Source organism: Lampetra fluviatilis, chromosome 8 (genome assembly GCF_964198595.1).
Source record: "Lampetra fluviatilis chromosome 8, kcLamFluv1.1, whole genome shotgun sequence".
In the NCBI taxonomy this organism is placed as follows: Eukaryota; Metazoa; Chordata; class Hyperoartia; order Petromyzontiformes; family Petromyzontidae; genus Lampetra; species Lampetra fluviatilis.
The window spans coordinates 164,921-191,716 of NC_136282.1; the positions used below are offsets into that span (position 1 = coordinate 164,921).

Below are 26,796 nucleotides of genomic sequence, written 5' to 3' on the forward strand. Positions count from 1 at the left end.
AAAAAACGAGCCAGTTTGTAAGTGGGGGAGTTGATAGTAGAGACAATGGGACGAAGAGGTGTATCTTCTTTATGTATCTTTGGCAAGCCGTACAATCTTGGTGGCCTGGCTGCAGAAGGTTTCAACGAGAACTGTTTGGTCTGATCAATTAATGCGGTTGAAGCAGAAATTATTTTGTTGGTTTTGGTGGCGAGGCTGTTGGTGGGGTCTCTTTTTATTTTTGTATAGCTGCCATCGTTGAGTAGTTCTTGAATTTTGTTGTTGGATTCTATTTTGTCCATGATGACAGTGGCATTGCCTTTGTCGGCTGAGAGGATGACAATGTCATCCCTCTTTTTTAATTGAGCTAATTCAAAACGCTCATCTTTGCTGATGTTGCTAGCTGGCATCTTAGCGTTTTTGAGGGTTGCAGAGATTTCAGATCTTGCTACGTCTGCAGCGATGTGACTCAAGCCCTTGAGAGCTACATCTACTCGTGCAATTATATCATTAACTGGTATGTGTCTAGGTGTGACTGCAAAGATTAGTCCTTTAGCTAAAACGGATTTCAGACCTTCATAAATAGGACTGTTACTGCGATTAATTACGACTTTGTTAACATCTAGCTTTTCAATGTGTGGGTCCGGTTTCTTGTTTGAGAGGCGGTTGAATTTGGAAATCAAGTTGTCCTTACATTTAGTCGACAGTGGCAGCTGAAGAGGCAGTCATTTTTTCTACATGTTCCCAATCCGATGTGGACATTGTTGCACTCAAAGATAAGTATGATTTGTAGAGTGTCTTGTTCACTGATCTAGTTCGGTGCGTGTAAGTCTGATTTTCTCTGAGATAAGAGCTAAGCTAGTTCTAGACAGAATTCGTTTCGCATTAGAAGAAGTTACAGCAGCAGATGTTAGTGCAAATGCGTTTGGTATTACCTTAGAGTCGCGGCATCTCTTCAGAAAGGTGAGAGACTCGATTAGCTGAGCCTTCTTATCACGGAGCTTGTTGAAGGATCTCAAAGTTATGTGGAAACCCTCCCCGTAGAGGCGGTTAAATTTCGATTTAAAGCTTTCGTGACTGCAGGGATTCATCTTCTTGGTTCTTTCGGTAAAGTCACGTAGAAGGGAAGTAATAACATAATAAAAATAAAACATTATAAAACAATTCTCACGACGTTTCGGCTACAACGCAAGCAGCCATCTTCAGGTGAAGAATGAGACACTGCCAAGCTAGGAGCTTATATATAAGCTGAGTTGGAGGTGGAAGAAGAAGAGAGCCTTAACAAAAGAATGTGCATATCAAGAGGAATTTAGCATATTCATGGGAAATGCGTAGGAGGTGGGCGGGGGGGTTTCAAAGTCATATTATGCCCATGCATTATGCAGGATCAGCAGCACCAAAGGGAGGGGGGGGGGTAGCATTAACAAAGGGAGGGCATGTTAATAGTATGTAGAAGCAATGAAACATGTGAATGGGAAAACGGTGGCAGGAGATCCGCAGCGGAGCAAATAATGCATTCCCTGTGGAGAACACAAGATACACAGTTAATGCCAGTGAGTGGACTGCGGTCTGAAAGTCACCATAAACGCGAACAACAATCAGTTAAGATCCGAAGTGGTTTATTACGTCCTTCCAATGATTGCTGAGCCAGAATCCATCTTCTCGGTTGAAATTGTCTCTGTGTTTGTATATGTGGATCGCCTCATGAACGAATCTCTCATGGTAGCCAGATGGCTTGCAGAGAACCTCTGTCTTGGAGAAGTCAATGTCATGTGAACCCACTGAATTGTAACAGTGATCTGCCACGGCTGAGGTGTTTGTCCTACCGTGTTTCAGGTCAGCTTTATGTTCACGGATGCGGTCCGAGACATCTCGTTTGGTTTCTCCAATGTAACTGCTACCACAGAGGCAACTTAGTTTGTAGACGCCAGGGTACTGTATGTCTGGAACCACGTCTTTTACAGACGGAACCAGATCACGGATTTTATGTACTGTGTTGAATCGTACCTGAATCTTGTGTTTAATCAGGATTTTGGAGATCTTTTTTGTGACCCCAGCAATGTAGGGTAAGGTGATGGTCTTGAAAGGCTCCTCAACAGGATCCTTCTTGATGGTTGGAGTGATGGCTTTGCGGATTGTGTAGTCGGAGTAACCATTAGCCTTAAGAGCTTGGCGTACGTGTTTGAGTTCACTGGCAATGTGTTCCTGGTCGGAGATGTATTGGGCTCTATGGTATAGAGTCTTGATGAGGGAGTTCTTCTGGGATGGATGGTGGTGGGAATCCGGTTTTAGGTAGGCATCCGTATGGGTGGCTTTCCTGTAGACAGAATGGCTCATTGAACCATCAGGTCTCCTTTTAATTAGGACATCCAAAAAGGGTAGCTTGCCATATTTTCGACTTCCATGGTGAATCTGATGGCTGGGTGTATGGAATTGATGTGGTCGAGAAATTGGTCTAGAGCAGGCCGGCCATGTGGCCAGATGACAAAAGTGTCATCTACGTACCTCTTCCATGAGGTCGGGTGTAGAGTGGCAGTCTGGATGGCGTCAGTCTCAAATTTCTCCATTAAAATGTTGGCTACAACCGGAGATAGGGGGGAGCCCATTGGGGTGCCCTCAGTTTGCTTGTAGAAGGTTCCATTCCAGGTGAAGTATGTATTGGTTAAGCAGTGTCTCACCAGGGGGGGTACCCCAGCATTCAGTCCTTGATGAACCAAGTCTTCAATGATTGTGATGGTGTCAGGCACAGGAACCTTGGTGAACAAGGAAACCACATCAAAACTGACAAGCAGGTCATCTGGGGACAGGGAAATCCCCTTGATTGTCGATACCAGGTCAATAGAGTTTTGTACCGCAGAGGTGGTTTTTCAAGTGAAAGGCCGTAGGATTTCAGAAGACGGCTGCTTGCGTTGTAGCCGAAACGTCGTGAGAATTGTTTTATTATGTTTTATTTTTATTATTTTATTACTTCCCTTCTACGTGACTTTACCGAAAGAACCAAGAAGATGTATCCCTGCAGTCACGAAAGCTTTAATTCGAAATTTAACCGCCTCTACGGGGAGGGTTTCCACATAACTTTGAGATCCTTCAACAAGCTCCGTGATAAGAAGGCTCAGCTAATCGAGTCTCTCACCTTTCTGAAGAGATTCCGCGACTCTAAGGTAATACCAAACGCATTTACACTAACATCTGCTGCTGTAACTTCTTCTAATGCGAAACGAATTCTGTCTAGAACTAGCTTAGCTCTTATCTCAGAGAAAATCAGACTTACGCGCACCGAACTAGATCAGTTAGACAAGACACTCTACAAATCACACTTATCTCTGAGTGCAACAATGTCCACATCGGATTGGGAACATGTAGAAAAAATGACTGCCTCTTCAGCTGCCGCTATGTCGACTAAATGTAAGGACAACTTGATTTCCAAATTCAACCGCCTCTCAAACAAGAAACCGGACCCACACATTGAAAAGCTAGATGTTAGCAAAGTCGTTATTAATCGCAGTAACAGTCCTATTTCTGAAGGTCTGAAATCCGTTTTAGCTAAAGGACTAATCTTTGCAGTCACACCTAGACACATACCAGTTAATGATATAATTGCACGAGTAGATGTAGCTCTCAAGGGCTTGAGTCACATCGCTGCAGACGTAGCAAGATCTGAAATCTCTGCAACCCTCAAAAACGCTAAGATGCCAGCTAGCAACATCAGCAAAGATGAGCGTTTTGAATTAGCTCAATTAAAAAAGAGGGATGACATTTTCTTCTTGGTTCTTTCGGTAAAGTCACGTAGAAGGGAAGTAATAAAATAATAAAAATAAAACATAATAAAACAATTCTCACGACGTTTCGGCCACAATGCAAGTAGCCGTCCTCAGGCGAAGAATGAAACACCACCAAGCTTGGAGCGTATATTTAAGCTGGGTTAGAGGGGGGGAGGTGGGAAGTCGCCTAGACAAAATAATTTGCATATCAAGAGGAATTCAGCATATGGAAAATGCGTAGGAGGTGGGCGGGGGGGGGGGGTTCCAAATCAATACTATACCCGTGCATTATGCAGGATTAGCAGCATCAAAGGGGGGGGTGAGGGAGTAGCATTAACAAAGGAAAGGAATGTTAATAGTATGTAGCTGCAGTTACTAAACAACCACGTAAAAAACTAAAGTAAAAACTGCATAACAAACTAAAGTATAAACTACATAGCATCATCAGTGTACTTACTATACTCTACAATAAGCTGAGTTACTAACAGTAAGTAATACATAAAAAATTCTACGTTGTAAAAAATTATATAATATGCTTCCATCTAAACTTTATTCTCTTACATCACACGCGTCTATACCGTACTATATACTGCCATAGACAAACCCAACATTAAATTACATACTGTATTGCTATAAACCACCCTATACCTTATACATTTTAATATAACACTATGTATTCTTCTACCCACCCTAATGTGTATCGAAATGGTTTATTACGTCCTTCCAGTGATTGCTAAGCCAGAATCCATCTTCTCGGTTAAAATTGTGTCTGTGTTTGTATATGTGGATCGCCTCATGAACGAATCTCTCATGATAGCCAGATGGCTTGCAGAGAACCTCTGTCTTGGAGAAGTCAATGTCATGTGAGCCCACTGAGTTGTAACAGTGATCTGCCACGGCTGAGGTGTTTGTCCTACCGTGTTTCAGGTCAGCTTTATGTTCACAGATGCGGTCCGAGACATGTCGTTTGGTTTCCCCAATGTAACTGCTACCACAGAGGCAACTTAGTTTGTAGACACCAGGGTACTGTATGTCTGGAACCACATCTTTTACAGACGGTACCAGATCGCGGATTTTATGTACTGTGTTGAATCGGACCTGGATCTTGTGTTTAATCAGGATTTTGGAGATCTTTTTTGTGACCCCAGCAATGTAGGGTAAGGTGATGGTCTTGAAAGGCTCCTCAACAGGATCCTTCTTGATGGTTGGAGTGATGGCTTTGCGGATTGTGTAGTCGGAGTAACCATTAGCCTTAAGAGCTTGGCGTACGTGTTTGAGTTCACTGGAAATGTGTTCCTGGTCGGAGATGCATTGGGCTCTATGATATAGAGTCTTGATGAGGGAATTCTTCTGGGATGGATGGTGGTGGGAATCCGGTTTTAGGTAGGCATCCGTATGGGTGGCTTTCCTGTAGACAGAATGGCTCATTGAACCATCAGGTCTCCTTTTAATTAGGACATCCAAAAAGGGTAGCTTGCCATATTTTCGACTTCCATGGTGAATCTGATGGCTGGGTGTATGGAATTGATGTGGTCGAGAAATTGGTCTAGAGCAGGCCGGCCATGTGGCCAGATGACAAAAGTGTCGTCTACTGTTGTATGTGTCGGGTTATGAAATTTTGATAAAAATAATCAAAATTAATAATTTTCCAAAAAATGCGCAAATCGCATTAATTATGTTAATGTGTGTATTAACATGCATAAATTATGATGGTGTGAGTAATTATATGCATAAATTATGATAATACATGTAATTATATGCATAAATTATGATAATCACGGAGATAATCGAAGTAATGTATGCGGATGCTTGCGATTATGTTAATGTGTGCAGTTATGATAATTAGGCTCAGCTTCGTTTATCCAGTGTTTTATCAATCAGGATAACACGATTATCATCGATTAACGTTTACCGATTATCCTAGTGTGTGTTATGATATTTAGGTCTCCATTTTCATATCTCATCACAGGATACAGTTATCAAGAATAAGATAGTTTTGCATGGACTTGGAAAGAAGCACTCGAACAGTTGGTGTTAAGCAATTTTATTCTAACAAGCACGTGACATTCTATCATGCAGGTCAAACATGCGTCAATAATTCCTGAGCAAGATTATGCAATTAACGAACATGGATACCTAAAAATACTTCTGCATTTGCGATATTATGCATTCGACTAATATGAATAACTAAAATTCTTATGCAATTACGAGATTATGCATTTGACTAAAATGAATGAATAAACACTTATGCATTTGCGAAACTATGCATTTAACTAAATTGAATAACTCAAACCTCTTATGCATTTAACTATATTATGCATTCGACTAATATGAATAACTAAAATTCTTATGCAATTACGAGACTATGCATTTGACTAAAATGAATGAATAAACACTTATGCATTTGCGAGAACAACTCAAAACTCTTATGCATTTAACGAACTGAATGACTAAAAACCCTCCTAACAACCAGGCATCTCATTAGTTCGTTTTGGTATCGATCACAATCGGCGACTGGCCGAGTTTGAACCCAAGCATGACACACTTCATTTTGCGGTAAGAAAAAGTACTTATTGTATCCCAGAGGCGAAAGTATATGTCAATAGATTCGTCGGCAAGTATAATATCCTTTTAACGGATTGTTTGATATAATGGTGGGGGAGGGCGTGTGTGTGGCGAGCGGATCTGGCTCTGTTTTAATTAATTCTTCAGCGAGATTCTCTGACAAAGAAAACTGGTTTGACAAGATTTTCTCTCTTTGTGCACGGTCGATTCGTAATGAGGATTTTGGGAGGTTGAGTTTGCCTCGACGAGTCTATTGATCGCCTATGTGATGAGCGGAATGAGGGAAAGGCACGGAAAAGAACCTCACTCTTATAACCGACGGACTCTTAATCACTCGATGGGCCACGATTCCTCATGGCCAGCTAATGGTTCATGTGGTTGATAATCAGTCTTCTGATAATTGACTAGGGTTGATACGATGGTAAGGGTGAACTAGATAGGATAGTCTCACAGGTGAGTGGGGCGTCGATGCGTGCGTGTGTGTGGGTCTTGGTGGGGGAAGTTGTGGGTACGAACGACTTTCGGAGAAGGGCCCTCCTTGTCGCGGTTGCGGTGATCAGCTGCTGCAGACTCCGCCCTCGGCTGACCCCGTACGATGATTGTCGGCGCGGCCGCGCTCGTTTGCGTGGTCAGGCGATGCACCTCGGCGTGGCGACACGGCACGGGAGCTGGGCTCGTACACTCGTGTGCGGCAGGCGATGCACCTCGGCGTGGTGGCACGGCAAGGGAGCTGGGCTCGTACACTCGTGTGCGGCAGGCGATGCACCTCGGCGTGGTGACACGGCAAGGGAGCTGGGCTCGTACACTCGTGTGCGGCAGGCGATGCACCTCGGCGTGGTGACACGGCAAGGGGGTTGAGTCTCGTGTACTCGTTTGGGTCAGGCGATGCGCCTCGGCACCCCGCGAACCTCGTCCTTCTGGATGACGAAAAGCTTCTTCGTTGGCGGCGACGAGAAGAGTTGGAGCCGAAGCCCTGGAGATCTGTGATGGGGCCAGAGGCCCTGACGATCTGTCTTGAATGGATTTTCCTTCGGTTTATATTGAGAAAATCCACTCCGTTTCCCGAGTTGTTCAAAGTCTGTCATAAAACCTTCCTGTGGGTGGGACCATCTGCATCCGTGTGTGTGTGTGTCGTGTGCGTGTCCGTCCGTGTGTTTCGCGTGCGTGTTTGTCCGTGTGTTTATTAGCTTTGAAGACACAGCTGTGTGTCGTTCTGGAAGGGGTGGGGGCCTCGTGACGGCGCCACCGGAGTTATCCGTTAGCCAGACCGATGATTCGCGTCGAGTTATATATATATATAAATAAATATTCGAATCCATGTTTTTGTTACTGAATAATATTTGTCGCGAAAACCTACGCGTTAAGCGAGCTTAATTATTCCCTCCCTTGCTCGGGATCATATCTTTTGTCTCACACAGCTTAAGTTGTTTTGGTTTGGGAGTTGAAATGCGACTTATTTCCATTATGCCCCAGTTATGCCGAAACCGTGTTCCCGATGTTTCATCGTGACCCGATCTCTCATGGAAATGTTATTTCCTCGCGTGTGCAATTTTTGCTGTCCGTGTTGTGGGAAGACAAAGACGGTTGTTTCCACGGTGGAAGCACCCGGCGCATGCGCTTATTTATTTATTTCCGAGAGCGTGTTAATTTCCTTTGAGCCATTGCCCCCTTTATGGGTGTCATTTCCCTTCTTTTGTGCCTGCGTGTGGAGATCCTCTCGGAAAGACAAAGACGGTCGTGTTGCTCGCTTCCCATGGGTGTTGTGTTTGGTTAATTTTGAGAGCCTTATCCGCCCTTGATTCCTCTTCTTCTTTAATTCCGTACTTATTATTTGACTTCGTGATTATTTAATTTGGTATCCCGTCTAGGAATTTTGTTTTGGGGTGACTCAAGTCATAATTATTCTTTGGTGCTTCGGCCCGGCCGCGTAGAAATTATTTAAGCTAAGTAATGTCCGTATTTAATTAACAATTGATGAATCGCGACTCTGGTTTTCAATTGGAGTGAGGATGGATACTGTTTGCTTAATATTCATGGCTAAGTTGGTACTTGTGCATCTAACATGGTTCAAAACCCGTCTGTGTTTTTTTTATCGTCAATGTTGTTTCCTTTGTTAAGAATATAATTATATATTCCTCCGTGGTGCCCGGCCCTGCACGGCTTTTTTTCGAGAGGGTGTCATTCCAACCCCCCGCCTGCCATTCCCCCCTCCCTTGTTCCTCCTGTGTGAAATTCGGGGAGTTTTTATGATCTTGATTACCCTTCTTTCATGCCCTCTTTCCTTTGAAATGAGGTGTGTGCACATCTGTGGGAGTGTGGGGGCGTGTCCGTTCTCACGTTGCCCCGTGTCTATTAAAAAAAAACGATATTTTATATGTTGGCAGAATAATTCTAAAAAAAAATATTAACAAATAATATTTAAAAAAAATAAAAAGGGGGCATATACCCAACAGTCCGCCCGTTTGAAAATTATCAGGGGTCGATTTGGCCACTGGCGAATTTTCAAACAAAGTAATGCCCCCTTTTTGTCATGAATCCCATCAGCCGCCCTTACTCTCGGCGGTTATTTCTTACGACGCGTGTGCACGTATTACAATCTTAACCTGGTTACATCTGAAATAAGCAAAGAAAATAAACAACACGTTAAACATCGATATTGCGTTACATCGGTTCTCATACATCATAACTCCGACGAATATTCATTTTTGTTTTTGTTAAATCCTGGGAAACGCTAGGTAGCTGTTTCGAACGCATTTATGCGTCACCTTCCTCATGTTGCCTGGTTTACCACTTATCACTTTCATAATTTGATTACGGTTTTCGGGTTCGTTTTGGTAGTTTCCTTTCTTACTCTCTCGCGTCGTGGGAGTGTGTGGTGAAAAATTGTGCTGCACATACCCAGAATTCGCGCACACGACCCACTTTGACACTTGGTTCGTGGCGTTCGCTCTCTCTGCGATTACATGCACATTTGCCGAGTCAGTGTGTCGATTTACTCCTGTGCCTCGTAATGTTGCCCTCTTTGTTTTTACGAGTGTGTTAGATTCCAACACCATTCCCGATATGTCATGAACATTCGTCTCCATTTTAGCACTCCGATCCACGTAAATTTTTGTTTCCCTTGGATATTTTTCATTCAAAGGCTCACGCCTGCGCTCCTCAGGGCGTGTCTCTGTGTGCTCTCTTTGTCTCTGCTGTCCGTTATCTACTATCCGATCACGCTTCAATGCCACCCTGTCCCTGTATTCGATCCGCGCGTCATTTACAAGAGCACTGCTCGTGTTTTTACCCGCCCTGTCACTTGCAGCCTGCTTGTATTTCCCATTGAGCTCGGGGTTTAACAAAACCTCGGCGGGTGGTTCATCATGTATTTGGACCGCATTCTGTGTTATTCCTCTATTCCCTCCTGGTATAGCCGGTGGAGGAATTGGTCGGAATTGGATCGATTGTGTTTGACCTCCCATCCTGCGATTCTCCTGAATGTTCGCATCCATACCTCCGCGGTCTGTGTAACACCTTCCCGCTAGGTGGTTATCTCGCCATCTTAGTGTGCAACTTTGGCCTCGTGTGTGTCGTGGCATGGGGTGTTGGTATGGTTCTGTTTTGAACCTCCCCCTCCTGCGATTCCTCTGAATGTTCGGCTTTGTGCCGCTCTCATTCTCGTGCCAACCTCTCTCTGGGTTATTTTGCCATGTGTGCGTGCGTCCTTGCTCCGTCCTGCATTGTGGGACTGCTCGGTGATTTTTATTCCTCTCTGAGAGGCTGGGTTCCTTATCCCTCTCCCTGTGTTCTAGATCCGAATTACGATTCTTAGCTCTGTATAACCATGCCATGTACGCCTTGCTCTCTATGCGGCGTAAGGATGCGGTTTCTGGATTCAAAACCATTCTCACCCTTTCTGTAATCTCTGGGCTCAAGGATTCAAAAAACATAATTTTGAACATTTTATCTCCTTCGTGGTATTGATTTACATCGCCTGCGTAATACGCTCTTTTAAATTGTACGAGGTAGTCACGTGGATCTTGGTCCATGCCCTGGGTCATCGATTTTACAGCATAAAACCCCTCAGTGAGTGTCGAATATTCTCCAAACTTCCGAATCACTGCCAGGCTCAGTTGTTTAAAATCATTTCTAACCTTGTGTGGTAGTGACTTTACCCATGGAATAGATTTTTTCTGTAAGCTCCGTTTCAACAAACTCGCTTTTTCATCCCGTCTCCTCAGCCCTCTAATCATTGCCTCCTCTTCTACTGTTGCGATATTTGTGTGTATATCCATAGTCTGATTGTGTGGGTCAAAATCGGGAATTCTGACTAGAGCCTTGTCCATCAATTTAAGGGTTTTACTGTTGAATAAGTATTCCGAAAGTTGATCGCCGTCAGCGTCATCATCAAACAAGTTATCATCAGGCAATCTGTCACTTTGGTCTGTGCTGTGTCGCTTGTGTTTAAGTGGAGTGTATTTTTTGTGTGCGCGCCCAGTGCTGTGTCGCTCGTGTTGCCATTTCCCTTCAGTTTTTGCCTCTGCCCTTAGTGGAGCATGTCCAGTCGACTTTACTTTGCCTCCCTCTATCTGTGAAGTTGTCAGTCTCACATGTTTTTGTTTGCATATGTATCTCTCCCTCCCTTCTCTCGAATTGTGAGGGTTTCCCTTTGTCAAGGATTTTTTGTTCGATATCCATAATTTTTGTGCGATCAGTCCCTGGACTCTGTCCACGTACACAAGAGTGTGGTTTACTGTTACTTCCATATTTATTCTGTGGATCAACGTCTGTGAGTTTCGCTGGTGTCACGAGCACTGATTTCTCCTCCCTTACGATGGTGTGAGGACATTTTTCCTCGTTTATTAGAGACGATTTCTCTCCCGTTTCCTTTCCAAATTTTTCCTCATTCCACAATCCCTGTCTGTATGCCTGTGTGAAAAGGAATGAGTCCTGTCCTGCCTTCTCTGCAGCTTTTGCATCGTGTTCGCCTTCGTTACATTTTATCCAGTCAATTAGTTTCCCCCGAGGTGTGTTCGTGTTATCGATACAGCTCCCTTCCCATATGTCTCTATGACTGTACTGCTTTGTAACAGATTGGTCGGTACGTTTTAATACGAGCTCCCCGTATCCCGTAACCCATTCAAAAATTATTCTTAATCCTAGCATCTTAGGTATGGCAAGAGTTACTTTGACAATTCCTTTTAGAGTGCATATAAAACAATTATCTCACAGAGTGTAGTCAGTTTGACTCGAGCTATTGTTATTTTCCGATTCAGAGTGCGTACCTCTAACACCATTTATCACAGGATGCAATCGGTTTGATACGATTTTATCTTAATTCCACTGTCTCTGTTTCAACCTGCTATTCTGGGTTTTAACCTTAGAGGGCGTTTTTTTTTTTTTACGCCCGTTTACAATCACAATGCAATGTTCGATCCCGATATTCTGGTTAACACGTAGTGGTTCATTCCTTCATCCATGCAAAACACTGTCTGTGAGAGATCCCGGACGACGCCACCCCATTATGTTGTATGTGTCGGGTTATGAAATTGATAAAAATAATAAAAATTAATAATTTTCCGAAAAATGCGCAAATCGCATTAATTATGTTAATGTGTGTATTAACATGCATAAATTATGATGGTGTGAGTAATTATATGCATAAATTATGATAATGCATGTAATTATATGCATAAATTATGATAATCACGGAGATAATCGTAGTAATTTATGCGGATGCTTGCGATTATGTTAATGTGTGCAGTTATGATAATTAGGCTCAGCTTCGTTTATCCAGTGTTATATCAATCAGGATAACACGATTATCATCGATTAACCTTTACCGATTATCCTAGTGTGTGTTATGATATTTAGGTCTCCATTTTCATATCTCATCACAGGATACAGTTATCAAGAATAAGATAGTTTTGCATGGACTTGGAAAGAAGCACTCGAACAGTTGGTGTTAAGCAATTTTATTCTAACAAGCACGTGACATTCTATCATGCAGGTCAAACATGCGTCAATAATTCCTGAGCAAGATTATGCAATTAACGAACATGGATACCTAAAAATACTTCTGCATTTGCGATATTATGCATTTGACTAATATGAATAACTAAAATTCTTATGCAATTACGAGATTATGCATTTGACTAAAATTAATGAATAAACACTTATGCATTTGCGAAACTATGCATTTAACTAAATTGAATAACTCAAACCTCTTATGCATTTAACTATATTATGCATTCGACTAATATGAATAACTAAAATTCTTATGCAATTACGAGATTATGCATTTGACTAAAATGAATGAATAAACACTTATGCATTTGCGAAACTATGCATTTAACTAAATTGAATAACTCAAACCTCTTATGCATTTAACTATATTATGCATTCGACTAATATGAATAACTAAAATTCTTATGCAATTACGAGACTATGCATTTGACTAAAATGAATGAATAAACACTTATGCATTTGCGAGAACAACTCAAAACTCTTATGCATTTAACGAACTGAATGACTAAAAACCCTCCTAACAACCAGGCATCTCATTAGTTCGTTTTGGTATCGATCACAATCGGCGACTGGCCGAGTTTGAACCCAAGCATGACACACTTCATTTTGCGGTAAGAAAAAGCACTTATTGTATCCGAGAGGCGAAAGTATATGTCAATAGATTCGTCGGCAAGTATAATATCCTTTTAACGGATTGTTTGATATAATGGTGGGGGAGGGCGTGTGTGTGTGGCGAGCGGATCTGGCTCTGTTTTAATTAATTCTTCGGCGAGATTCTCTGACAAAGAAAACTGGTTTGACAAGATTTTCTCTCTTTGTGCACGGTCGATTCGTAATGAGGATTTTGGGAGGTTGAGTTTGCCTCGACGAGTCTATTGATCGCCTATGTGATGAGCGGAATGAGGGAAAGGCACGGAAAAGAACCTCACTCTTATAACCGACGGACTCTTAATCACTCGATGGGCCACGATTCCTCATGGCCAGCTAATGGTTCATGTGGTTGATAATCAGTCTTCTGATAATTGACTAGGGTTGATACGATGGTAAGGGTGAACTAGATAGGATAGTCTCACAGGTGAGTGGGGCGTCGATGCGTGCGTGTGTGTGGGTCTATTGGTGGGGGAAGTTGTGGGTACGAACGACTTTCGGAGAAGGGCCCTCCTTGTCGCGGTTGCGGTGATCAGCTGCTGCAGACTCCGCCCTCGGCTGACCCCGTACGATGATTGTCAGCGCGGCCGCGCTCGTTTGCGTGGTCAGGCGATGCACCTCGGCGTGGCGACACGGCACGGGAGCTGGGCTCGTACACTCGTGTGCGGCAGGCGATGCACCTCGGCGTGGTGGCACGGCAAGGGAGCTGGGCTCGTACACTCGTGTGCGGCAGGCGATGCACCTCGGCGTGGTGACACGGCAAGGGAGCTGGGCTCGTACACTCGTGTGCGGCAGGCGATGCACCTCGGCGTGGTGACACGGCAAGGGAGCTGGGCTCGTACACTCGTGTGCGGCAGGCGATGCACCTCGGCGTGGTGACACGGCAAGGGGGTTGAGTCTCGTGTACTCGTTTGGGTCAGGCGATGCGCCTCGGCACCCCGCGAACCTCGTCCTTCTGGATGACGAAAAGCTTCTTCGTTGGCGGCGACGAGAAGAGTTGGAGCCGAAGCCCTGGAGATCTGTGATGGGGCCAGAGGCCCTGACGATCTGTCTTGAATGGATTTTCTTTCGGTTTATATTGAGAAAATCCACTCCGTTTCCCGAGTTGTTCAAAGTCTGTCATAAAACCTTCCTGTGGGTGGGACCATCTGCATCCGTGTGTGTGTGTGTCGTGTGCGTGTCCGTCCGTGTGTTTCGCGTGCGTGTTTGTCCGTGTGTTTATTAGCTTTGAAGACACAGCTGTGTGTCGTTCTGGAAGGGGGGGGGGGTGGGGGCCTCGTGACGGCGCCACCGGAGTTATCCGTTAGCCAGACCGATGATTCGCGTCGAGTTATATATATATAAAATAAATATTCGAATCCATGTTTTTGTTACTGAATAATATTTGTCGCGAAAACCTACGCGTTAAGCGAGCTTCATTATTCCCTCCCTTGCTCGGGATCATATCTTTTGTCTCACACAGCTTAAGTTGTTTTGGTTTGGGAGTTGAAATGCGACTTATTTCCATTATGCCCCAGTTATGCCGAAACCGTGTTCCCGATGTTTCATCGTGACCCGATCTCTCATGGAAATGTTATTTCCTCGCGTGTGCAATTTTTGCTGTCCGTGTTGTGGGAAGACAAAGACGGTTGTTTCCACGGTGGAAGCACCCGTCGCATGCGCTTATTTATTTATTTCCGAGAGCGTGTTAATTTCCTTTGAGCCATTGCCCGGGAGTTTTATTGGGGTCGTTTCCTCGCTTTTGTGCCTGCGTGTGGAGATCCTCTCGGAAAGACAAAGACGGTCGTGTTGCTCGCTTCCCATGGGATGTTGTGTTTGGTTAATTTTGAGAGCCTTATCCGCTCTTGATTCCTCTTCCACTTTAATTCCGTACTTATTATTTGACTTCTTGTGATTATTTAATCTGATATCCCGGCTAGGGATCTTTGTTTTGGAGCGAAATCAAGTCATAATTATTCTTTGGTGCTTCGGCCCGGCCGCGTAGAAATTATTTAAGGTAAGTAATGTCCGTATTTAATTAACAATTGATGAATCGCGACTCTGGTTTTCAATTGGAGTGAGGATGGATATTGTTTGCTTAATATTCATGGCTAAGTTGGTACTTGTGCATCTAACATGGTTCAAAGACCCGTATGTGCTTTTTGTCGTCAATGCTGTTTCTTTGTTAAGAACATAACCATCTCTTACTCCGTGGTGCCCGGCCCTGCAAGGCTTTTTACGAGAGGGTGTCATTCCAACCCCCCGCCTGCCATTCCCCCCTCCCTTGTTCCTCCTGTGTGAAATTCGGGGAGTTTTTATGATCTTGATTACCCTTCTTTCATGCCCTCTTTCCTTTGAAATGAGGTGTGCGCACATCTGTGGGAGTGTGGGGGCGTGTCCGTTCTCACGTTGCCCCGTGTCTATTAAAAAACGATATTTTATATGTTGGCAGAATAATTCTAAAAAAAAAATATTAACAAATAATATTTAAAAAAAATAAAAAGGGGGCGTATACACAACACTACGTACCTCTTCCATAAGGTCGGGCGTAGAGTGGCAGTCTGGATGGCGTCCGTCTCAAATTTCTCCATGAAGATGTTGGCTACAACCAGAGATAGGGGGGGGCCCATTGGGGTGCCCTCAATTTGCTTGTAGAAGGTTCCATTCCAGGTGAAGTATGTATTGGTTAAGCAGTGTCTCACCAGGGGGGGTATCCCAGCATTCAGTCCTTGATGAACCAAGTCTTCAATGATTGCGATGGTGTCAGGCACAGGAACCTTGGTGAACAAGGAAACCACATCAAAACTGACAAGCAGGTCGTCTGGGGACAGGGCAATCCCCTTGATTGTCGATACCAGGTCAGTAGAGTTTAGTACTGCAGAGGTGGTTTTTCCAGTGAAAGGCCGTAGGATTTCGGACAAAAAACGAGCCAGTTTGTAAGTGGGGGAGTTGATAGTAGAGACAATGGGACGAAGAGGTGTATCTTCTTTATGTATCTTTGGCAAGCCGTACAATCTTGGTGGCCTGGCTGCAGAAGGTTTCAACGAGAACTGTTTGGTCTGATCAATTAATGCGGTTGAAGCAGAAAAGATGTTGTTGGTTTTGGAGACGAGGCTGTTGGTGGGGTCTCTTTTTATTTTTGTATAGCTGCCATCGTTGAGTAGTTCTTGAATTTTGTTGTTGTATTCTATTTTGTCCATGATGACAGTGGCATTGCCTTTGTCGGCTGAGAGGATGACAATGTCATCTCTCTTTTTTTAATTGAGCTAATTCAAAACGCTCATCTTTGCTGATGTTGCTAGCTGGCATCTTAGCGTTTTTGAGGGTTGCAGAGATTTCAGATCTTGCTACGTCTGCAGCGATGTGACTCAAGCCCTTGAGAGCTACATCTACTCGAGCAATTATATCATTAACTGGTATGTGTCTAGGTGTGACTGCAAAGTTTAGTCCTTTAGCTAAAACGGATTTCAGACCTTCAGAAATAAGACTGTTACTGCGATTAATTACGACTTTGTTAACATCTAGCTTTTCAATGTGTGGGTCCGGTTTCTTGTTTGAGAGGCGGTTGAATTTGGAAATCAAGTTGTCCTTACATTTAGTCGACATAGCGGCAGCTGAAGAGGCAGTCATTTTTTCCACATGTTCCCAATCCGATGTGGACATTGTTGCACTCAAAGATAAGTGTGATTTGTAGAGTGTCTTGTCTAACTGATCTAGTTCGGTGCGCGTAAGTCTGATTTTCTCTGAGATAAGAGCTAAGCTAGTTCTAGACAGAATTCGTTTCGCATTAGAAGAAGTTACAGCAGCAGATGTTAGTGTAAATGCGTTTGGTATTACCTTAGAGTCGCGGCATCTCTTCAGAAAGGTGAGAGACTCGATTAGCTGAGCCTTCTTATCACGGAGCTTGTTGAAGGATCTCAAAGTTATGTGGAAACCCTCCCCGTAGAGGCGGTTAAATTTCGATTTAAAGCTTTCGTGACTGCAGGCATTCATCTTCTTGGTTCTTTCGGTAAAGTCACGTAGAAGGGAAGTAATAAAATAATAAAAATAAAACATAATAAAACAATTCTCACGACGTTTCGGCCACAACGCAAGTAGTCGTCCTCAGGCGAAGAATGAAACACCACCAAGCTTGGAGCGTATATTTAAGCTGGGTTAGAGGGGGGGAGGTGGGAAGAAGAGCGCCTAGACAAAATAATTTGCATATCAAGAGGAATTCAGCATATGGAAAATGCGTAGGAGGTGGGCGGGGGGGGGTTCCAAATCAATACTATGCCCGTGCATTATGCAGGATTAGCAGCATCAAAGGGGGGGGGGGAGGGGGGTAGCATTAACAAAGGAAAGGAATGTTAATAGTATGTAGCTGCAGTTACTAAACAACCACGTAAAAAACTAAAGTAAAAACTGCATAACAAACTAAAGTATAAACTACATAGCATCATCAGTGTACTTACTATACTCTACAATAAGCTGAGTTACTAACAGTAAGTAATACATAAAAAATTCTACGTTGTAAAAAAATATATAATATGCTTCCATCTAAACTTTATTCTCTTACATCACACGCGTCTATACCGTACTATATACTGCCATAGACAAACCCAACATTAAATTACATACTGTATTGCTATAAACCACCCTATACCTTATACATTTTAATATAACACTATGTATTCTTCTACCCACCCTAATGTGTATCGAAATGGTTTATTACGTCCTACCAGTGATTGCTAAGCCAGAATCCATCTTCTCGGTTAATATTGTCTCTGTGTTTGTATATGTGGATCGCCTCATGAACGAATCTCTCATGATAGCCAGATGGCTTGCAGAGAACCTCTGTCTTGGAGAAGTCAATGTCATGTGAGCCCACTGAGTTGTAACAGTGATCTGCCACGGCTGAGGTGTTTGTCCTACCGTGTTTCAGGTCAGCTTTATGTTCACGGATGCGGTCCGAGACATGTCGTTTGGTTTCCCAAATGTAACTGCTACCACAGAGGCAACTTAGTTTGTAGACACCAGGGTACTGTATGTCTGGAACCACATCTTTTACAGACGGTACCAGATCGCGGATTTTATGTACTGTGTTGAATCGGACCTGGATCTTGTGTTTAATCAGGATTTTGGAGATCTTTTTTGTGACCCCAGCAATGTAGGGTAAGGTGATGGTCTTGAAAGGCTCCTCAACAGGATCCTTCTTGATGGTTGGAGTGATGGCTTTGCGGATTGTGTAGTCGGAGTAACCATTAGCCTTAAGAGCTTGGCGTACGTGTTTGAGTTCACTGGAAATGTGTTCCTGGTCGGAGATGCATTGGGCTCTATGATGACATTGTCATCCTCTCAGCCGACAAAGGCAATGCCACTGTCATCATGGACAAAATAGAATACAACAACAAAATTCAAGAACTACTCAACGATGGCAGCTATACAAAAATAAAAAGAGACCCCACCAACAGCCTCGTCACCAAAACCAACAAAATCATTTCTGCTTCAACCGCATTAATTGATCAGACCAAACAGTTCTCGTTGAAACCTTCTGCAGCCAGGCCACCAAGATTGTACGGCTTGCCAAAGATACATAAAGAAGATACACCTCTTCGTCCCATTGTCTCTACTATCAACTCCCCCACTTACAAACTGGCTCGTTTTTTGTCTGAAATCCTACGGCCTTTCACTGGAAAAACCACCTCTGCGGTACAAAACTCTACTGACCTGGTATCGACAATCAAGGGGATTTCCCTGTCCCCAGACGACCTGCTTGTCAGTTTTGATGTGGTTTCCTTGTTCACCAAGGTTCCTGTGCCTGACACCATCGCAATCATTGAAGACTTGGTTCATCAAGGACTGAATGCTGGGGTACCCCCCCTGGTGAGACACTGCTTAACCAATACATACTTCACCTGGAATGGAACCTTCTACAAGCAAACTGAGGGCACCCCAATGGGCTCCCCCCTATCTCTGGTTGTAGCCAACATTTTCATGGAGAAATTTGAGACTGACGCCATCCAGACTGCCACTCTACACCCGACCTTATGGAAGAGGTACGTAGATGACACTTTTGTCATCTGGCCACATGGCCGGCCTGCTCTAGACCAATTTCTCGACCACATCAATTCCATACACCCAGCCATCAGATTCACCATGGAAGTCGAAAAAGATGGCAAGCTACCCTTTTTGGATGTCCTAATTAAAAGGAGACCTGATGGTTCAATGAGCCATTCTGTCTACAGGAAAGCCACCCATACGGATGCCTACCGAAAACCGGATTCCCACCACCATCCATCCCAGAAGAACTCCCTCATCAAGACTCTATACCATAGAGCCCAATACATCTCCGACCAGGAACACATTGCCAGTGAACTCAAACACGTACGCCAAGCTCTTAAGGCTAATGGTTACTCCGACTACACAATCCACAAGGCCATCACTCCAACCGTCAAGAAGGATCCTGCTGAGGAGCCTTTCAAAACCATCACCTTACCCTACATTGCTGGGGTCACAAAAAAGATCTCCAAAATCCTGATTAAACACAAGATTCAGGTACGATTCAACACAGTACATAAAATCCGTGATCTGGTTCCGTCTGTAAAAGACGTGGTTCCAGACATACAGTACCCTGGCGTCTACAAACTAAGTTGCCTCTGTGGTAGCAGTTACATTGGAGAAACCAAACGACATGTCTTGGACCGCATCCGTGAACATGAAGCTGACCTGAAACACGGTAGGACAAACACCTCAGCCGTGGCAGATCACTGTTACAATTCAGTGAGTTCACATGACATTGACTTCTCCAAGACAGAGGTTCTCTGCAAGCCATCTGGCTACCATGAGAGATTCGTTCATGAGGCGATCCACATATACAAAAACAGAGACAATTTCAACCGAGAAGATGGATTCTGGCTCAGCAATCATTGGAAGGACGTATTAAACCACTTCGGATCTTAACTGATTGTTGTTCGCGTTTATGGTGACTTTCAGACCGCAGTCCACTCACTGGCATTAACTGTGTATCTTGTGTTCTCCACAGGGAATGCATTATTTGCTCCGCTGCGGATCTCCTGCCACCGTTTTCCCATTCACATGTTTCATTGCTTCTACATACTATTAACATGCCCTCCCTTTGTTAATGCTACCCCCCCCCCTCCCTTTGGTGCTGCTGATCCTGCATAATGCATGGGCATAATATGACTTTGAAACCCCCCCGCCCACCTCCTACGCATTTCCCATGAATATGCTAAATTCCTCTTGATATGCACATTCTTTTGTTAAGGCTCTCTTCTTCTTCCACCTCCAACTCAGCTTATATATAAGCTCCTAGCTTGGCAGTGTCTCATTCTTCACCTGAAGACGGCTGCTTGCGTTGTAGCCGAAACGTCGTGAGAATTGTTTTATTATGTTTTATTTTTGTTATTTTATTACTTCCCTTCTACGTGACTTTACCGAAAGAACCAAGAAGATGAATCCCTGCAGTCACGAAAGCTTTAAATCGAAAAATACTCACGGACGTTTTGTAAAGTAGATATTTCGCTCTTAATAAATGTGTCGTCACCCTCCACCACCTGACACAGCCAGTAAGGTTTGTCACGTAAACAATGCGCCAGTTAGTTACTTCAGCCCACTGGTGTGTTGGACAGTAAATCCGCAACATTTACAAAACCTGCAACATTTACAAAACCTTTATTATGAATGATATTGGTCGTGAAAGCCTATGTGTTAAACTGATATTTTGCTGTTGTTTTTTAGATGGGCCCAGGTTCCTACATTGCTGGAAAAGCCTTCACCATCGCTGATGCTGCCTTCTTTCCTACCCTTGCTTACTGCTTCAGATTTGGGTAAGTTCTAAGGTACATGGGAACTTTTCCACAGTTGCCTGCAGAGCAGCACATGCTTGAGTCACAATGTGTTCTGTTGAAAAGAAGCTGGGAAATGCAGAGATCCTTTGCTATAAAATGCTGAGCTGGTAGTGTATCCCAAGTGTATACTTTGTGTGTGTGTATATATATGGCCGTTTTCCAGCGCTCCTTTAATGCTGCTAAAACATGTGCATACAAGTAGAATAGCAGTGCGAGGCGTAATGGAAAAATGTGAATGTCGACTTCAGTTGTGCACAAGAACGCCACCTTGACGAGGTGGTGCAACTTACCAAACGCATTTCTCCTCGCCCTGCAGCCGGGTCACATGACGCCAAACACCCAGTTGGTACACAGATAGCATGGCTTAAATGTTTTATTTACTTTAAATAATTATCGAGTGAATGGGGGGGGTCAATAATAAGTTAATATATATTCAGTATTTTGGATTGTCAGAATAAAAAAAATTCCGCAAAAAGTATTGATCACAGCCGATGATGTTGACGGCTATACATTTATAATTACATACTTGCATGTACCGCATTAATTTACATTAATTCAATTGTTGCTACATTTGTAAATTTGAAAACATGTGTAGTGACTCAACTCGGAGACAGTAATACTTGGAGGCACTTCTTTTATTAACACACACTATCGGGGTAACACACACCCTACGTGGGTGCACACTATTATTATTATGACCGTCTACTGTCGGCGGCACTACTAAGTTAGAACAGTTGATAGGCTGTCTGACTAATAGCGCCCCGGGATGGTGAAGACGGAGACGACGACGAGGAGATGGTGACGACGACAAGAAGGTGACGACGATGGACTTGAGCAGCATGACGGGAATCCCACTTCCAGCAACAGCCCCGAGCTCCCGCTCAGGGCCCCCTGTTATTCTCCCAGCGTGGCCTTGCTCCGCCTTGGCCACGCCCCCTTTCTAGAACCTACTCGCGGGTTCCTGGGGCTCCCCGATAGGCCCCTTCTGTGAACTTTCCCCGAGATGTCCGTCTCTCATATACTGACGCGAGTACTGCCGTACACCGCAGTTCCCCTTTTCCGCCAGCAGCCAGCGCTATACCACTACACATGTAAAACAACACTAATAACGCACGTAATAGTTAATGCAACAATATGTTTTTCACGAGTGTTCATTTAAACTTCAATGACAATGCACTGTGCACTATTAATATAGCAGTTTGCAGTTTTTCTCTACATTCCAATTGAAGTCTCAAGCCTTTTTTTCAGGAGGGTCCTACATTTCACATTTGGGAGAGAACCGCTCGCTGTGGTTATTAATCAAGCAAAGTGCGAGTAGTTGTTTAGGTTTTGTCAAATTTGGACCATGACTCCTGCAGTATCGCGGATAATGTACAGCTGATATTTCCGTAAAATGTTTATTTTCTTTTCCTATCTGCGTGTGTGCTGTACCCACTCCAAGTTACATTATGGGATCTTTAACATTCCACTGTGATGCAGGATGGGTACATTTTATGGTAAATACACCAGGTATTTTCCATACACCTGTAGTTATTTACCAGGGCGTTCTACTGAGTTCAAACCATACACCTCTAACAGGTGGCGAACGTGCTACCGCTGGGCCATACCACGGCTCCAATGAAAAAAATATCAAAAATATGCTCTCTATCCAGTTACCTTCTCACTGAAATGTTTTACAATATATTCTCAGAAGCGACCTAGCTACCAATGATAGCTCAACAAAGTTGCTTATCACGTGGCAATGTGTGGCACCCAAATACTCTTAAATGCGTGATGTTGATTTTAAATATGAAGGGAAAAACCAGAGGACCTGGAGAACAATCCACATAACCACAGGGAGAGATTTTCAAACTCCAAATATACAGGCGTCAGGGTCGGGGTCGTATCAACGACTTCCTTTATACCATGCGAGGGAGATAAACATCTCGCCACTGCAGTGCCCAAATCATTTGGAAGTCGGATAGTACTGTAGTTAATAAAATATGTTTACACATTATTTTGCTTGTATGGACTTTGGATATTTTAAATTAGATTTAGCTATGCTTACAAGTTAAATTTGTTTTATGGTTATTTTCTATCGTTTGTGCATTGTGTGTGTATGCGTGCAGACTGTCTGCAGAGAGGTACCCGAATCTGGGTGCTTACTACAAGCTGCTGGAGCAGCGTCCGAGTGTGCAGGCGTCCTGGCCTCCACACTGGAAGGAGAATCCACAGACACAGGATCTTCTCAAGGAGATATAAACATCCTCCACGTTGATTTAGCCTGTACTCAAGTGGGGTTTTGACTTCTATTATCTAATATGATATAAAATGATTTTGTAGTCTTAAAAACCATTGTTTCATTGCATAGCTCTGGTTTTTTAACAAAAGCTAAGATCACAATGTATGGGATGTATTGTATTGCCTTAATGCATTTGAAATTAAACACCTTAAATCTCAAAAGACTTTAGAGCACCCCGCACCCCCCAGTTGAACTGTATTGCCAAATATTTTGTTATACACAATACCACCACACATCTGCAATATTCCAACCCCGAGTGACAGAAAAGATCACGCTGGAAAAGCTCACGCGAGAAATAAGAAATTTCAAATTATTCCCCAAGGAATATCTCTCCAAAAAGAGAAGAACTTAGAAGCAGCTGAGGCGAGATTGACCACACATCTATAATTAGAATAGCATCGTGTCACATGGTCATCTTTCGATTTAAAGCTTTCGTGACTGCAGGGATTCATCTTCTTGGTTCTTTCGGTAAGTCACGTAGAATGGAAATAATAAAATAATAAAATAAAACAATAAAATAATTCTCACGACGTTTCGGCCACAACGCAAGCAGCCGTCCTTTTGTCAAGGCGCCCTTCCCCCCCCTTCCAACCCAGCTTAAATATACGCTCCAAGCATGGTGATTCATTCAGACGATGTCTCCCCGACAGACCTGGTCTTCACCTGAGGATGGCTGCTTGCGTTGTGGCCGAAACGTCGTGAGAATTATTTTATTATGTTTTATTTTATTATTTCCATTCTACGTGACTATACCGATAGAACCAAGAAGACACATGGTCATCGTCACGTGATTGACCACCCCACCCGCCTCAACTTGAGAACATCCATATGACCACTCGTGGGGCAGTCCTTGATTACAAGGAACTCCTGAAACCATCTTGAGAGAGATTCAGAGCAACGACACATTCATGAGATTAAAAGAAAGAGTTTAAAATTATACATTTTTAGGGTGAGGCGATAGTCGTTTCATGCCAAGATTCTTGCCATCGACCCTGAACCAGCTGACAAACGTTTGGCATTTGCCAAGATATTTCTAAACGCAAATGCATTGATCACATATTTGATCATTTAAGTGCACCGGTGGATTAAGAATTTCCATAACTGAGTGATATAAACGTACTGCTCTTGAGCTTCATTGGTTCGCTGCCCGAATGAAGCTCGAAGCGGTTTGAACAACCCCGGGTTGAAGTATGGCGCTGTTGGAACAGGTCGCGTTTAGTCTCGCCTTGTGAAGGGCGACGCGAGTGTTGCCGGTGTGAATTCATCTGGCATGTGTCGTCTTACACAAAGCAGTTGTGACGGGGATTGGACCCAAAGCTATACACGCACATTAAAGCCATGTCCACATCAGCTGTACAATCCACGTTTTAGGGGCTCTCTTCACAGCTGGCTCAGCAACAGATCGATAAGCCACGTGTAGTTATAGCCTCGCTGTATGAAGAAAATTTTAAAAGTATATTCATAAACTTAAATTATAATTGTTGGGTTAAAATAAATGTGAATCCATGTTTGATTCATTGGATAAATGGAAATCCATATTTATGCTTACATTTGAAGTTTATTTTGATAATTAATTTGTAAAATAGCCGTGGCAATTTTGGGTTGATTTAGAAGATTAAAATACGAGGTTGGGGGGTTGTTTAGTGGTGTGGGCTAATGTGGCGTCTCTGTGGCGAGATGTTATCTCCTTCGTGTGGTATATAGGAGGCATGCATTCGATCGTGACCCTGCCACGTGTATTTGGAATGTGTGTTCTCCCTGTTGGTCCCATTGATTTTTTATTCAAGTTCTCCGGTTTTGTCTTCCAAATTTGCAAACATCAATTTCGATTATTTGGCTCCTGTAAATTCCGACATGGTAATCCACTTTGATGAGCTGACATGCGTGGCCCAGCCGCCTCAGAAAAAAAGATCAAGTGTAGAGGTAAATAAAATAGGATTACAGGCAGTCCTTGACTTACAAACACCCGACTTACGAATACGTACGAACCAGCTTCCATGAAATATACTCTTTGAACATTGACTTTAAACGCGAACTCGCACTTCAAATCTGAACTGCGGAACTTGTGTTCAGTGGAGTGATCCTCCGCGAGATGTCATGAGTTAGTCGATCGTGAGTGTGTGCGCACGTGTGTATGTGAAAGTGAGTGTCAAGGTGTGTGCATGAGAGTGTGTCTGTGCCGGGTCTAAGCAAGAACATCTCCTGGACTACATAGTGATGGAACAGCGGATGCGGGCCCATGTCCTTGCCACCAGGACCTACCGTGGAGCTGATCTGCCACCTGACCATCGAATTGTCGCCTGTAAGGTGTGCCTGCCATTCTTCCACTCCAGTGGTGGGTGTACACCCAGGACCCAATTCAAACCCATCATGGCATGGTCCCAACTATTTGATGAAAGTTGCAATCGAGAATTTCATCATCGCTTGCGGCTGGGGTTGGCATCGTCCCCCACTCCTGATGTCGAGGGGAAATGGGCGAGGTTTAGGACTGTGGCTCATGCAGCTGCAATGGCTGCTTTGGGTACACGGTCCAAACCTCAGATACCCTGGCTGACAGATGTGTTCAGGCTGGCTGAGAAAAAGCGACAGGCCCACTCATCGTCTACAGCATCCCACGTCAGAGAATGAGGAGGCTGACCGCAGCCTTCGCTCGGAGGTTCGGAGAGCCGTGAGGCGCTGCAAGGATGGTTTGTGGTCGTGGGTTGCTGAGGAGATGGAGTCTACCTCAATGGCCCGCTATCATAAATCGCTCTTTAATTACTCTGGTTTTTTTCGGTAAAGTCATGTAGGTAACATTTTTTAATAAATTAAATCACGACGTTTCGGAGACAACACAAGCTTCCGTCTTCAGGCGGAACCGTCACAGCAGAATTACTGTATCAAGTGAAGAGAGCTCTAAGAGACACGAGATTATACATAGATTAAGAAGGGGGGGGAGGAGCCAGGATGTGCCGTGGGGGGGGGGGGGTAGATAAGCTGGTGACATCATTTTTATGCTGCAGGAGATGGCCAGTGAGTTAAAACGTGGGCGGAATTTAAGCTGAACAAAAGGGAAGCTAAGTTAAGCCACCTTCTGTTATGCTGCAGGGGATTAGGAGGATTAGGAGAAGGTTAAGGGAGAAGGTAAAGCTGGGGGGGGAGGAGGACGGATGGCCCAAGGGCGAGCCATGTGGAGTAGTAGCAGCTAAACTGCTTGCCTTGCAGTATACTACATTAAACTACAAGGCTGCTAAAGTTTAACTTGGTTAATAACATATGGATATGTTTATGACAATTGAATCTAAACTGTCTGTCTAGCCATAAACTGCACGTGCAGCTAACGTTTAACTTGGTTAATTACATCCTTCCAATGATTGCTCGATCTGAATCCATCATCTCGGTTGAAGTTATGTCTATGTTTGTATATCTGGATCGCTTCATGGACAAATCTTTGGTAGTAACCTGTAGGTTTACAGAGCACCTTGGTATCGGAGAACACAATGTCATGAGAACCAGCAGTATTACAACATTGGTCAGTTACGGCTGAAGAATTCGTCCTGCCATGTTTCAAATGTGACTTGTGCTCGCGAATGCGGTCAGAAATATGTCGTTTCGTTTCCCCGATATAACAATCCCCACAGGTGCAACTCAGTTTGTTGACATCAGGGTACTGTAAGTCAGGAATGACATCATTTATGGATGGGATCAGATCACGGATCTTGAGTACTGTACTTAATCGGACCTG

At 43.8% G+C, this 26,796-nt stretch overlaps 1 protein-coding gene across 1 annotated transcript in view; it reads left to right on the forward strand.

The window, feature by feature from the left end:
- Positions 1-23,238, forward strand: part of LOC144933760 (glutathione S-transferase A-like) — a 50,216-nt gene extending 26,978 nt beyond the window's left edge. Inside the window, exons 5-6 of the mRNA XM_078858829.1 lie at positions 20,682-20,770; positions 22,900-23,238. Of these exons, the coding sequence (XP_078714955.1) occupies positions 20,682-20,770; positions 22,900-23,032 (222 nt within the window). The 3' untranslated portion in view covers positions 23,033-23,238. The remainder of the gene's footprint in view (positions 1-20,681; positions 20,771-22,899) is intronic.
- The last annotated feature ends 3,558 nt before the right edge of the window (positions 23,239-26,796 follow it).